General features: G+C 51.1%; 1 protein-coding gene across 1 annotated transcript in view; it reads right to left on the bottom strand.

The window, feature by feature from the left end:
- The window catches only part of ZNF618 (zinc finger protein 618), a 102,405-nt gene that overhangs the window by 17,079 nt on the left and 71,563 nt on the right, over positions 1–13,763 (bottom strand). The window contains exons 12-14 of the mRNA XM_040238408.1: positions 12,440–12,523; positions 10,346–10,390; positions 9,363–9,440 (exon numbers count right to left, since the gene is read on the bottom strand). Of these exons, the coding sequence (XP_040094342.1) occupies positions 9,363–9,440; positions 10,346–10,390; positions 12,440–12,523 (207 nt within the window). The remainder of the gene's footprint in view (positions 1–9,362; positions 9,441–10,345; positions 10,391–12,439; positions 12,524–13,763) is intronic.

Here is a 13,763-nt window from a genome sequence, read left to right as displayed (position 1 = left end):
ACATAAAAAAATGTTAAACATCATTTGTCATCAGGAATACACAGAAAAGGAAAGATACACCCATCTGAATGCAGAGTTCCAGAGAACAGCAAGGAGAGATAAAAAAAAGCCTTCTTCATCGATCAATGCAAAGAAATAGAGGAAAACAACAGAATGGGAAAGACTAGAGATCTCTTCAAGAAAATTAGAGATACCAAGGGAACATTTTATGCAAAGATGGGCTCAATAAAGGACAAATGGTATGGACCTAACAGAAGCAGAAGATATTAAGAAAAGGTGGCGAGAATACACAGAAGAACTATACAAAAAAGATCTTCATGATCCAGATAACCAAGATGGTGTCATCATTGACCTAGAGCCAGATATCCTAGAGTGCGAAGTCAAGTGATGCCTTAGGAAGCATCACTACAAACAGAGCTAGTGGAGGTGATGGAATTCCAGCTGAGCTATTTCAAATCCTAAAACATGATGCTGTTAGACTGCTGCACCCTATATGCCAGCAAATTTGGAAAAGTCAGCAGTAGCCACAGGACTGGAAAAGGTCAGTTTTCATTCCAATCTCAAAGATAGGCCATGCCAAAGAATGTTCAAACTACCACACAGTTGCACTCGTCTCACACACTAGCGAAGTAATACTCAAAATTCTCCAAGCTAGGCTTCAACAGTACGTGAACTGAGAACTTCCAGATGCCCAAGCTGGATTTAGAAAAGGCAGAGGAACCGGAGATCAAATTGCCAACATCTGTTGGATCACAGAAAAAGAAAGAGAGTTCCAAAAAACATCTACTTCTGCTTCACTGACTACGCTAAAGCTTTTAACTGTGTGAATCACAACAAACTGGAAAATTCTTAAACAGATGGGAATACCAGACCACCTTACCTGCCTCCTGAGAAATCTGTGTGCAGGTCAAGAAGTCAACAGTTAGAACTGGACATGAAACAACAGACTGGTTCCAAATTGGGAAAGGAATACATCAAATCTGTATACTGTCACCCTGCTTATTTAACTTATATGCAGAAATATAGCATGTGAAATGCTGGGCTGGATGAAGCACAAACTGGAATCAAGACTGCAGGGAGAAATATCAATAACCTCAGATATGCAGATGATATCATCCTTATGGCAGAAAGCAAAGAGGAACTAAAGAGCCTCTTCATGAAGGTAAAAGAAGAGAGTGAAAAAGCTGGCTTAAAACTCAACATTCAAAAAACTAAGATCATGGCATCTGGTCCCATGGCATCTGGTCCCATGACTTCAAGGCAAATAGATGGGGAAACAATGGTAACAGTGACAGACTTTATTTTCTTGGGCTCCAAAATCACTGCAGATGGTAACTGCAGCCATGAAATTAAAGGATGCTTGTTCCTTAGAAGAAAAGCTATGACAAACCTAGACAGCATATTAAAAAGTGGAGACATTACTTTACCATCAAAGATCCCTATAGTCAAAGCTATAATTTTTCCAGTACTCATGTATGGATGTGTGAGTGGGACCATGAAGAAGGTTGAGCAACAAAGAATTGGTGTTTTTGAATTGTGGTGTTAGAGAAGACTCTTGAGAGTCCTCTGGACTACAAGGAGCTCAAACTAGTCAATCCTAAAGAAAAGCAATCCAGAATATTCATTGGAAGGACTAGAATGAAAGTGGAAGCTTCAGTTCATTAGAAGCTCCAATACTTTGGCCACCTGATGTGAAGAGCCTACTCATTAGAACAGACCCCAGTGCTGGGAAAGATTGAAGACAGGAGGAGGAGAAGACGACAGAGGATGAGATGGTTGGATGGCATCACCAACTCAATGCACGTGAGTTTGACAAGCTCTGGGCGATGGTGAATGGCAGGGAAGCCTGGTATGTTGCAGTCCATGGAATTGCAAAGAGTCAGACATGACTGAGCGACTGAACAACAACAATAATACACAGATTAAAATAACAATGAGATATCAGTTAATGTGTGTGTGTGTGTTAAGTTGCTTCAGTCATGTCTGACTCTTTGTGATCCTATGGATTGTAGCCTGCCAGGATCCTCTGTCTATAGGATTCTCCAGGCAAGAATACTGGAATGGGTTGCCATGCCCTCCTCCAGGGATGTTCTCGACCCAGGGATTGAACCCAAATCTCCTTTGGCTCCTGTACTGCAGGCAGATTCTTTACCACTGAGCCACTGGGGAAACCTCTCACTTAATGTAGCAGTCCCTAAGCTTTTTGGCAACCAGGGATCAGTTTCATTGAAGACAATTTTTCCATGGACTGGGGTGGGGGCATGGTTTTAGGATGATTCAAGCACACTGCATTTACTGTGCACTTATTTCTATTATTATTATTATATATATCAGCTCCACCTCAGATCACCAGGCATTAGATGCTAGAGGTTGGGGAACCCTGACTTAACGCATTAGAATGGGATAACCAGTCAGATAATAACAAGTGTTATCAAGGATGTGGAGAAGTTGGACCCCTCATACACTGTTGGTGGGAATGTGAAAATGGTGCAGACACTTTAGTAAACAGGGGCAGCTCTTCAAAAGGTTGACTGCAGACTGACTATATGACCCAGAATCTCCACTCTTAGGTATCTACATAGTAGTTAAAAACACATCTACACAGGGACTTGTACTTGGACATTCACAGCAGCTTTATTCATTATAGCTCCAAACTGGAGACAGCCTAAAAGTCCATCAGTTGGGGGAAGTGAAGTGAAGTGAGGTCGCTCAGTCGTGTCCGACTCTTTGCGACCCTGTGGACTGTAGCCCACCAGGCTCCTCCATCCATGGGATTCTCCAGGCAAGAGTACTGGAATGGGTTGCCATTTCCTTCTCCAGGGGATCTTTCCGACCCAGGGATCAAACTCAGGTCTCCTGCATTGTAGGCAGACGCTTTAACCTCTGAGCTACCAGGGAAGCCTGGGAACGGGTAAACAAACTGTGGTATATCCAGACAATAAAATATTACTCAGAAATTAAAAGACTAGTATCACAGAATATAAATGAGTCTCAAAAGTATGCTAAGTGAAAGAAGTCAGACACCCAAGTCAGATACAAGAGACTAAATATATAATCTATTTATACAAAATTGCAGGCTTCCCAAATGGCACTAGTGGTAAAGAACCTGTCTGGCAATGCAGAAGACTCAGGAGACACGGGTTGGATCCCTGGGTCAGGAAGATTACCCTGGAAGAGGAAATGGCAATCCACTCCAGTATTCTTGCTTGGAGAACCCCATGGACAGAGGAGCCTGGCAGGCTATACAGTCCCTAGGGTTCAGCAGAGTCGGACACGACTTAAGCAACAATGAATGCACGCACACAAAATTCCTGAAATTATAACAAAAGCAAGCAGACAGTGTGCCAGTGGGAGGGTCTGGGAAAGGACCCTGCTGTAAAGGGCACTTTGTGGGTCAATGGTCACATTACACATTGTGCTTATGACGGTGGTACATTCATCAAAACCTATCACCAGAACTCTTAAAATTGGTGAATCTTATTTATGTAAATTATAAATAAATCTGATTTTAAAATAGACTGAAAAAAAACCATTAAAAGAGGAACAGTGGTTAGCTTTGAGTAGTGAGATTAAGGTTGCAGGGTGGTTCCCTCATTCTCTGCCTTTCTGCAAGTCTTGGAATCGGGATTGAAAGTGAAAGTGAAGTCACTCAGTCATCTCTGACTCTTTGAGACCCCATGGACTGTAGCCCATCAGGATCCTCTGTTCTTGGGATTCTCCAGGCAAGAGTACTGGAGTGGGTTACCATTTCCTTCTCCAGGGGATCTTCTCGACCCAGGGATCAAACCCAGGTCTCCTGCACGGCAGGCAGACGCTTTACAGCCACCAGGGAAGCCTGTATTACTCAACCTCAAATTTGATAACGATGTCTGCTGCTGCTGCTGCTGCGTCACTTCAGTCGTCCGACTCTGTGCAACCCCAGAGACGGCAGCCCACCAGGCTCCCCCGTCCCCGGGATTCTCCAGGTAAGAACACTGGAGTGGGTTGCCATTCCCTTCTCCAGTGCATGAAAGTGAAAAGTTAAAGTGAAGTCGCTCAGTCGTGTCCGACTCTTAGTGACCCCATGGACTGCAGCCCACCAAGCTCCTCCATCCATGGGATTTTCCAGGCAAGATTACTGGAGTGGGGTGCCATTGCCTTGGTTGATTAATAAAAACCTTTTTTCTCCTTATCTCATAGATAATGCTGCTGAACGGGTGAGGCACTCAGTAAATGCTCTGTGAATGGTCTGATTTATAGCTTGAGCTGGAAACAAGGTTTATTCAGTGTGGCTATAAGATCCCCTGGAGAAGGCAATGGCACCCCACTCCAGTACTCTTGCCTGGAAAATCCCACGGATGGAGGAGCCTGGTAGGCTGCAGTCCATGGAGTCGCTAAGAGTTGGACACGACTGAGCGACTTCACTTTCACTTTCCCATGTATCACAGATACACATGTTCACACACGAACAGATATATATGTCTGCAAAGGACTGGACACAAAGCTGGAATAAAGAATGTCTCCCAGGGAGGCACCAGTTGCCAGAAGGAGAAAGCAGTTGTTTCCAGCAGCGGATGGAAAAGGAAAAACTTGTATTATTTGGTCTTATTTTAGAATGTGCCACTGTCCTCAATATTTTACATGCATCATCTCCAGAACCCTCACCCAGGCTGTGGAGAATGGTGATGAACCCACTTTACAGATGAGAAGACTGACACCCAGAAAGGTGATTAGGTAATCCCTCAAAGGGACCAGAAGTTCACTGTGGCCATTCCCACATCCTACCACTCTGAGGTGTCAATATATTTGCCTCCTAGGAAAGTCCCCAGGCCATACTTAGCTGAAAAGAGGCTAGAAGGGATGACCTCTGAGAGGCTTCCCCCATCCCTAATCCTCCACCCCAACCACCCTGCTGAAGAGGGCACCTGGCTGTTGAGTTCACCAGAGGGTCAGAATCATAGTCTGATTCAGTGGTTGCAGAACCTTTTATTTTGTAATTCACACATTCTATGAAAAGAACAAAAAATAAGCAACATAGAAATAGCATACTAAAATGAGCCGCGTAATGCTCACTTCTAAACACAGACAAGCAATACAGCCCTGCAAGTTGGAAAAATTTTAAAAATTAGAGCATCTCCCCTTCTGATAGCAATTGAGGGAATGACCTATTGCAATCTGGAGGCAAAACATTACAGGAATAGCTTATGCTTATTAAATAGTGTATCATTATTTAAATCATTAACTGTTGGACAGGGCTAACAATTTTCTTACTGATAAATTGTGCTTTGTTTTTTTTTTTTTTTTGCAGTGCTGAACAGCATGGGGGATCTTAGTTCCCAAATCAGGGATCAAACTTGCATCCTCAGAAGTGGAATTACGGATTCTTAACCACTGGGCCACTAGGCAAGTCCCTGATAAATTTTTTTTAATTGACACTTTCCTGCCCACAATATGTGCTTTTATCTTCTATAAAGGAGAGCTAACTGGAACACTTAACTCAGAGGGACTTCTGAAGATCAAATGAGCTAATATGTAAGAACTCAAACGATGTTAGGTATTAATGAGTCATGCAACTCTGGGCCAGCGATTATGTTCTCTGAGCCTCAGTCTCCTCATCTGTATAATGGAGATGATAATGCTAGCCAGCTTACTGAGGAGCCTTGATGCTATAACCAGGCCCGACACACAGTAATTGCTCACTAAGTGTTAGCTACCTTCAGTATCACTGCTGCCAAACTCTGCTCCTAAACTGTCACCAGGGACCAGGCAGGTTTTCCTACCACACAGAAAGGAAGTTTATTAGCGGGAATTACTCTATGCCATTCAGCAGCCTCTTAATGAGATTGGTGTTATTCGAGGTTGATCCCCCTTATCAGCAGCACTGTGAACTGCGCAGATCATGATGCTTAATTTCTCTCTATGGAGTCAATCCTTTAATCCCGACTCAGCCTGGCTGGGCTTCAGCCTGGCTTTGCACTGGATTGCTGGCGAGGCATTCTCTGCTGGCACTGAACCAGAACAAAGCAGCCCAAAGCTCTTCTGGGGAAAACACGTTGGGATGCCTGGGGGAGGCGGGGCCCCACAGGCGCATCCTTGATTTGCATGTTAATGGCCTCCGCCCAGCTGCCTGAGGGTCAGAGAAGCCCTGGCACCCAGACTCTTCCCTAATTAGAGCTCAGCTTCCAGAGGTGGCGGGCTTCCCAGGTGGCTTAGCGGTAAAGAATCCGCCGGCAGTGCAAGAGACACAGGAGACGCAGGTTCAATCCCTGATTAGGGCCGATCCCCAGGAGGACGAAGTGGCAGCCCACTCATGGACAGAGGAGCCTGGCGGGCTATAACACAAAGGGTCACAAAGAGTCAGACAGGACTGAGAGACTAAGCACATTCCAGAGGTGGCAGGGGGGCAGAGGGCCTCAGGGGAGGAGTGAGCAGGGGCTGGGTCATGGGGGTCTCGGGCCCAAGGGACCCAAATGCTGTGCTCAGGCAGGGGTCCCCAGCAGCCTTCCAATTTTGGCCACTGGTTGCCCAGGGTCAAGTCTAAATGCTGCGAAGGCCCTCCCTGCTGCAGGATGGCTGATGGCAAAGGCAAGCTGGAGGCGAGAGGCATGTGGAAATGGAACCTTGGTGGGAAGAGGGCAGCTGAGATCTGTGAGCCCTTCTTTTAGAGATGGAGTCTCAAGAGAGGACAAGGTCTCCTGCTCCGTACTTGGTATGGAGACCCTTGGGTTAGAGAGGACTGGAACTCACATGTCATGGAAGCCAGTCCTGCTTTGCACTGATTTGATGACCACAATAGAAATAAATGAGATCTTCCCTGTAGCTCAGATGGTAAAGAATCTGCCTGCAACGCAGGAGACCTGGGTTCGATCCCTGGGTCAGGAAGATCCTCTGGAGAAGGGACTGGCAATCCACTCCAGTATTCTTGCCTGGAGAATCCCACGGATAGAGGAGCCTGGCGGGCTACAGTTCATGGGGTCGCAAACAGTCGGACACGACTAGGCGACTAACCCATCAACTCCTATAGAAATAAATAATCTCCCCTCTCCACCTAAAATCATGTGAATTGGTACCTAGTGTATAGCAGATGCGACCCCATGGACTATAGCCTATCAGGCTCCTCCCTCCATGGGATTCTCCAGGCAAGAGTACTGGAGTGGGTTGCCATTTCCTTCTCCAGGGGATCTTCCCGACCCAGGGATCAAACCCGGGTTTCCCGCATTCCACGCAGATGCTTTAACCTCTGAGCCACCAGGGAAGCCCATAGCAGATGCTAGATGGTCTGAAAAGAGATCTAACCAGCCCATCCTAAAGGAAATCAATCCTGAATATTCATTAGAAGGACTGATGTTGAAGTTGAAACTCCAATACTTTGGCCACCTGAAAAAGTGGCCACCTGACTCATCTGAAAAAGACCCTGATGCTGGGAAAGGTTGAAGGCGGGAGGAGAAGTGGATGACAGAGGATGAGATGGTTGGATGGCATCACTGACTCAATGGGCATGAGTTTGAGTGAACTCCGGGAGTTGGTGATGGACAGGGAGGCCTGGCGTGCTTCGGTTCATGGGGTCGCAGAGTTGGACATGACTGAGCGACTGAACTGAACTGAATCATATAGCAGGTACCCAACAGATATATGCTGAGTAAGTGAACAAATGAAGAGAGGTCACACTGACAGGACAGTGCCTGTCTAAAGAGCATCTAGCCCTGTAATACTGCACTAGTCAGGCCCAGCCTGGAAGATGATACGGAAGATTTATAAACCTAAGTGAGACGAGCGTGTGTGCTAAGTCGTGTCAGACTCTCTGCAACCCTACGGACTGTGGCCCACTAGGCTCCTCTGTCCACGGGGATTCTCCAGGCAAGAACACTGGAGTGGGTTGCCATGCCCTCCTCCAGGGGATCTTCCCAGCCCAGGGATCGAACTTGCGTCTCCTCCGTCTCCTGAACCGGCAGGCGGGTTCCTTACCACTAGCGGGTTCTCTTCCCACTTTCCCACTCAGGGAAGCCCTAAGAGAGAGATAATAACTAACAATAACAGTAACAGGAGAAATGGAGAAATAACAGCAGCTTAACAAACACTGCATCTCTACCTCGTACCTTTTTCCCGGTCAGCTTCTATTTGGCCCATACTGAACCACCACTGAGTGCTTTTCTCACATCACCTCCCGTGACCCTGAAGGAGGGGCGGTGGGGTCAGCGAGCTGCTTCCCTCACATTCCCATTTCCCTCCGCGGAGTGCTGGGCTGCCCCTGAGCAGCTTCCCACAATTCCCCTGAAACTGGAGCATCTGTGTGTCATTTGTGGTCTAAAGGATAAAGAAGCAAGGGTGCCCCCCTCTCTGCCCGCCAGTCAGAAAAAGAGGACTCTGTGACCCAGAAGAGGATAGAGACATACGAAGGAAGGAGTCTGGGTCCCTGAGTGGCCACGTGGAAGGTTACCTGTATCAGGCTCTGCTAGGGCTGAGATGGTAAGTGGTTATGTCAAACCACTGAGAGTTTGGGATTTACCTGTTAGTGTCTCCCTGACTAGATCAAAAATCAGTGCTACTATGATAAAAACCTAAAATTGGAGGCTGGATGGTCTAGTGAGGGAGCTGACACCGTAAGCTGGGCAGATGGAGAAACAGCTGATAAACAAATTGTCCAGATAGTAGACTCCTAGCTTTGCCACTGAAGTGAAAGTAAAAGTTGATCAGCCATGTCCGACTCTTTGCAACCCCATGGACTGTAGCCTGCTGGGCTCCTCTGTCCACGGACTTCTTCAGACAAGAGTATTGGAGAGAACTGCCATTTCCTTCTCCAGGCGGATCATCCCGACCCAGGGATTGAACCTAGGTCTCCTGCATTGCAGGCAGATTCTTTACCTCTATAGCAGTGGTTCTCAAAGCATGGCCCCTGGACAAGCCAGGGGTGTGTGGCGTGAGGACCTGCCAATAATGCAAGTCCGGGCCCCACCTTAGACCCACGAGTCTGAAGTTTAGGGAGGAGCCTAGAAACCCGTGCTTCCACCAGCCCTCCTAGTGACTGAGGCAGCCTCAGGTTTGACAGCTGCTTCGTGCAACAGGGTTTTCCCCTGAAAGCGACAGGGTTCACCCCAGGCTGCCCTGGGCTGAGCTTCTCCACTGCCCTCCCCACCTCCGCTCCCCTGGACCTCAAACCACACACCTCCACATCTCTGTCCTGTTCTTCGCCTACGTGGCCTCCAGGCTCCAGGCAGAAGCCATAGCTTCTGGAAGCTTCTTCAGCTCCACACTACCCTGGGTTACAAAGGACTGACCGGGGCTCCCAGGTGCTGTGACTGTCTCCCGGGGGCGTGGCCCCAGGCTGGCCCTGCCCCGTGCAGGATCTGGGAGGAAGGGAGGGGATGGGGCCGCAGGGTCCTTACCCGCATGAGACTGCATATGCTCCAGCAGGTTGTTGTAGAATTGGAACTGGATCCCACAGGCGCCGCACGTGTAGGGCTCTGCGGGGAGAAACAGAGCGGCTGTCTGAAGGGCTGCACGAACCCCAGCACCTTTCTGCGGGGCCGCGGGCAGCTCTGGAGCTGGGCACCCAGACACACAGGGGGCGGTGCCCTCGGGGCTTCCCTGGCACTAGCTAGTGAGGGAGAGGCTGGGGAGGAAGGAGCGATGGAGAGAGGAAGATGGCAGGTAACAGACCATCGGGTGCAGCCACAGGGCATTTATCGAGGGCTCACTGTGTGCCAGGCACTGTTCTGGGCATTGGGGACGACACAGGGCAGAGACCGCATTTTCTCGGTTCCACAGCCGACCTCCCTCTCTCGGCTGGGGGAGGCACACAGACGGCTCAGTCTGCTGAGCGGACGACCAGATAAAGGTATGAATGAACCAAAGACAAGGCGATGGACGTGGAGGGAAGGACAGAGAAGGAGGGAAGGGACGAGATAAAAGGTGAGAAGCAGAGAAACAGCGAAGAGCCAGAGAAGCAGGTATGAGACAGGGAGGAGGAGGGGAGAGGGCGGGATGGTGGGAATGATGAGTGCGTATGAAAACAGGAGCTCGTGTGCAGGGCCTGTTATCTTTTCATCTCTGCGTGCCCGGCACCGGGGTGCAGAAGGAAGAGAGAAGAGAGCAGAGACAAGGAAAAGAGCAGGAGGACAGTGGAGGTGGGGCTCAAGAGCAGCGTTGTGAGGCCAGCCCCGTGGGCAGGAAGGGGAGGCCTTGTTTCTGCAGGGCTGGGGGTGGCAGAGGCAGGCTGTCCACACTCCTCCACCCACCTGGGCTGGGCCGCCCCCTGCTTCCACCAGCTGCTGGGTCTGCCTGGGAGGGGTCTGGAGTGTGTGGCGGGCTGAGTTCACTCCCTGCCCTGTCTGGCCCTCTCCAGCCCCCCGACGGGACCCTCACTTACTCTGTAGGAGAGGGAAAGGGTTGGAAATCAGGGGACTTGCAGTTTCTGCAAAAGAGAAACAGTTTAGCTAAGTCTCTTCCAGCTCTGGTGCTCGGGGCTGACTGTCACTATTTCTGGTCTTGGGCAGCAGTGGGCCAGATGGGCACTCAGAGAAGGGGGAGGCGGGTGTCTGGGGTGGGACTGGGCATGGGCAGGGCGAGATCAGGCAGGGCCATCCTTCCAGGACACCCCCAGCTCTCACACAGGGAGCCCACAGAACACCATGAGAAAACACCCACGTGCGGCTGCCCATCTCAGGACAGGGAGCTGGGGCGGCTGCTGGGTCTGGGCACCCGGGGTGGACGCGTTTGATACCAAACACCAGGGCAGCCAAGGGAGCGCTGCGCTTTCCCTTCGTGTGTCTCCATCCTGCCATCTGTCTGCTGGCAGCTCCCCATGCCTCTCTGTATCGTCAGGTGAGCCTCACGGGCAGGGGACAGCAGAATGGGGCGGACAGACCACCCCGGGGAATCCTGGCTTCACCACTTACAAGCTAGGGGCCCGGGGCGACAATCGATCTCTCCTGAGCCTCGATTTCCTCATCCGAGAAGCAGGGATAACAGTAACACTGACCCTCGCTGGCTGTGTGGCAAGGGTGGAAACAGGTAAGACACATACAGCTCTGAACAGGTGCCAGGCACACAGTAAGCGCTCAATAAACGGTGGCTGCCAGCAGGAGTGGCCCAATTCTGAACATGGACTCTGATGGAACGAGAGGCAGCGGCTATAGCCTGGCTGGCTGACAGCAAAGGCTCGCAGGAGACTGGGGTTTTGGTCCCGGCTCTGCTGCTCACCCCTGCATGGCCTAGACCAGTCACTCCATCTCTTTAAGGCCCACCTTTCGGAGAGGCATTACAGTTTTCAGAAGGATGAAGCAGTTTGGAACAGCTGATGTTCTCTATAATTTAAAGGACCGTGTCCGCATTCTTGGGGCTCCCAAGGCACACCTCACTGCCTGCCTCGGGCAGTGACTCATGAAATCGCTTGGTTTACTTAACCCCCCGCCACACCCCCCCAGCCTACCATGTGGATGTGTATCTCTGCAGGGCCCCCACTGAATGATCCCCCACCACAGGGACGTGTGTGCCATTTCCACTCTACAGCAGAGGAGGAACGAGGGGCGAGCTCAAGCCACCAGCTTGTCGATGGTGGAGCTGGGGTCAAGCCTCAGCTGGAGCTCTAGTCACTGTGAGGAAGACTCCATGTGCAAGCCTGGGCTCCTGCGTGTTTCATAAAACCCCCGACTCACGGTCAAGTCGCGTTCATCACTTGTCCACACCCAGCCAGGGCTCAGCAGGGCCTGTGCTCAGCTGAACACAGGCCAATGACTAATCTGGGGAGTGAAAACTTTGAGCAAGAAAGGGAGCGCTGCTTTACCTTAGTGTAAAGGAGTATCAGAATAGAATCCTTTTCTGGCCTGTGCAGACCAGCCTGCTGTGCCTTTTTCGGACAGAAGCTGATTGTGATCGCTCATAGCTCCGCCAGGCTGGCCCCAGGTCTGTCTGGGGACAGTGGCCTTACGGTCGCTCGGTTCTAAGGTGCTAAGGCTCTGTCAGGGTCTGGCAAGAGGCAGCCACCAGGGGGCGCCAAAACACCACCAGGAACCTCAAGCACACCTACTTGGCTGGTGAGGGCTAGAAGGGAACCTTTGGATGGTCCCAGGTCCAGAGGGACCAGAACATGGGGCCTCTGGCTCTTGGGCCACAGCCCGGTCTACTGGACCCACTTTGCTTCTCCTGGGGAAAAAGTGGCTGCAACGCTCACCCTATAAACAGCAATGGCTCAGAGGGGCCCATCCGAGTCAATGTATCACAGGCTGTGGAGACAGGGGAGTTTCTCTCTCCATGGAAAGACAAAGAGGAGCCACAGTCCCCAAGATGCTCCCGGGACCTAGAGGGCCGGGCCTGGAAGAAAGGGACCCTCCACTTCTGCCTGACCCTGGCCACCTTCTGTTTCTCTGCCCCCTGCCTCCTCCCAACACCCTAGCCCAGCACAGATCACAAAGACTCCAGAGCACAGGACGGCGGTCCCGGGGCACACCGCTCACCAACTCACCGCTGGAGTTTTGGGAACTGCTATTCGTCTCTTCAAAGTGGTTTTGTGCTTTGCCTTCTACCCGCCGACTGAAAGCGCTTTCTGCTGGGTGGGGGAGGGGAGAGAGCAAGGAAAAAAAAAAAAAAAACCACAGTGACTGGTCAGTACCAGGTCCAGAGAGGGGGCATGCCAGAGAGGGGGCGGCTGGGAGGCCAGGGATGTGGGACCTGCCCCAGCCCCTGGGCTGGGTGAGTGCCTGAGGCCTTATGCTTGGGGATCAGCACAGTGAGGCGCTCCAGAACCCCAAACCACGTACTTCCAGCTTCTCAGGCTCACCTGAATTGCCTGCCACCACCTCGGGGCCCCAGCAGACCCCCCAGTAGTGCCTAGGGTGGGTGGAGGTCCAGGCACCGTGGGGTGTGTGTGGGATGTAGGCACACACACGAGGTAAAGCTGATGGGGCAGATCCCTGTCTCTGGCCCCCGGGGAGTCACAGGTGACATCTAAGTGATGTGGACCCACCAGAGAGCGGGGAGGGCGGCAGACTGCTTTCTGGCGGCAGCTCAGGCAGAGCAGGAGGGCCCGATGGCTGTTGGGGCCGCTGGGTGGCAGAGGAGTCGTGACAGGCAGAGCCGGGGCAGCTCCAAACCGGGGAGGCCAGCGACCAGGTGAGGCCTGTCTGGTCAGGGTTCACCCAGGGAAAGGGACTGGCTTCTCGAGTGATTTTGGGGGTGTCCCCACGGACAAGGGGCGCCTTCCTGAGAGGCTCTCGTAACTCCCTGTGAATGCTGGAGTCAGAGACAGGGCCCAACCAGGTCGGGAACAGCAACTCGCACCCATCCCCCCCAGCAGGAGGCGCTGAGACGGTGTCTGAGCGGCCGCGGCATTTCCAGGCCGCTCATCGGGGACGCTGGAGGCGCCGGGGGGGCAAAGGCTTCTGGGAGCAAGTCAGTTTGGGACGAGCATCTGACCAACAACTCGGGTGAGGACAGCAAAGGCTCTGAGAAGTTCGGCCGGAGAGAGACCCGTCTAGCTCTGTCTAACCCAACCTCCTCAAACATAATTGGCAACGGAAGCCCATTTAAAAAATATGAGGGACCTTCTTGGTGGTCTAATTGTTAGGAGTCTTTGCTTCCAATGCAGGGAGCATGGGTTCAACCCCTGGTCGGGGAACTAAGATCCCATATGCAGCCAAAAAAAAAAAGGAAAAAAGTAGAAATAAGAGATTTCTTAGTATCTCTCAAAAATGGTGATCCTGGCAACCCACTTTGGGAAGGGTCATTGTCTCCAGGCTGCCCGATACTAGGAAGGCAAGTGCTCAGACTGTCGGGGGCCAGTGTTCCAG

Source organism: Oryx dammah, unplaced genomic scaffold (assembly GCF_014754425.2).
Source record: "Oryx dammah isolate SB20612 unplaced genomic scaffold, SCBI_Odam_1.1 HiC_scaffold_1, whole genome shotgun sequence".
Taxonomy (NCBI): Eukaryota; Metazoa; Chordata; class Mammalia; order Artiodactyla; family Bovidae; genus Oryx; species Oryx dammah.
This window is presented reverse-complemented; position numbering and strand designations above follow the sequence as displayed.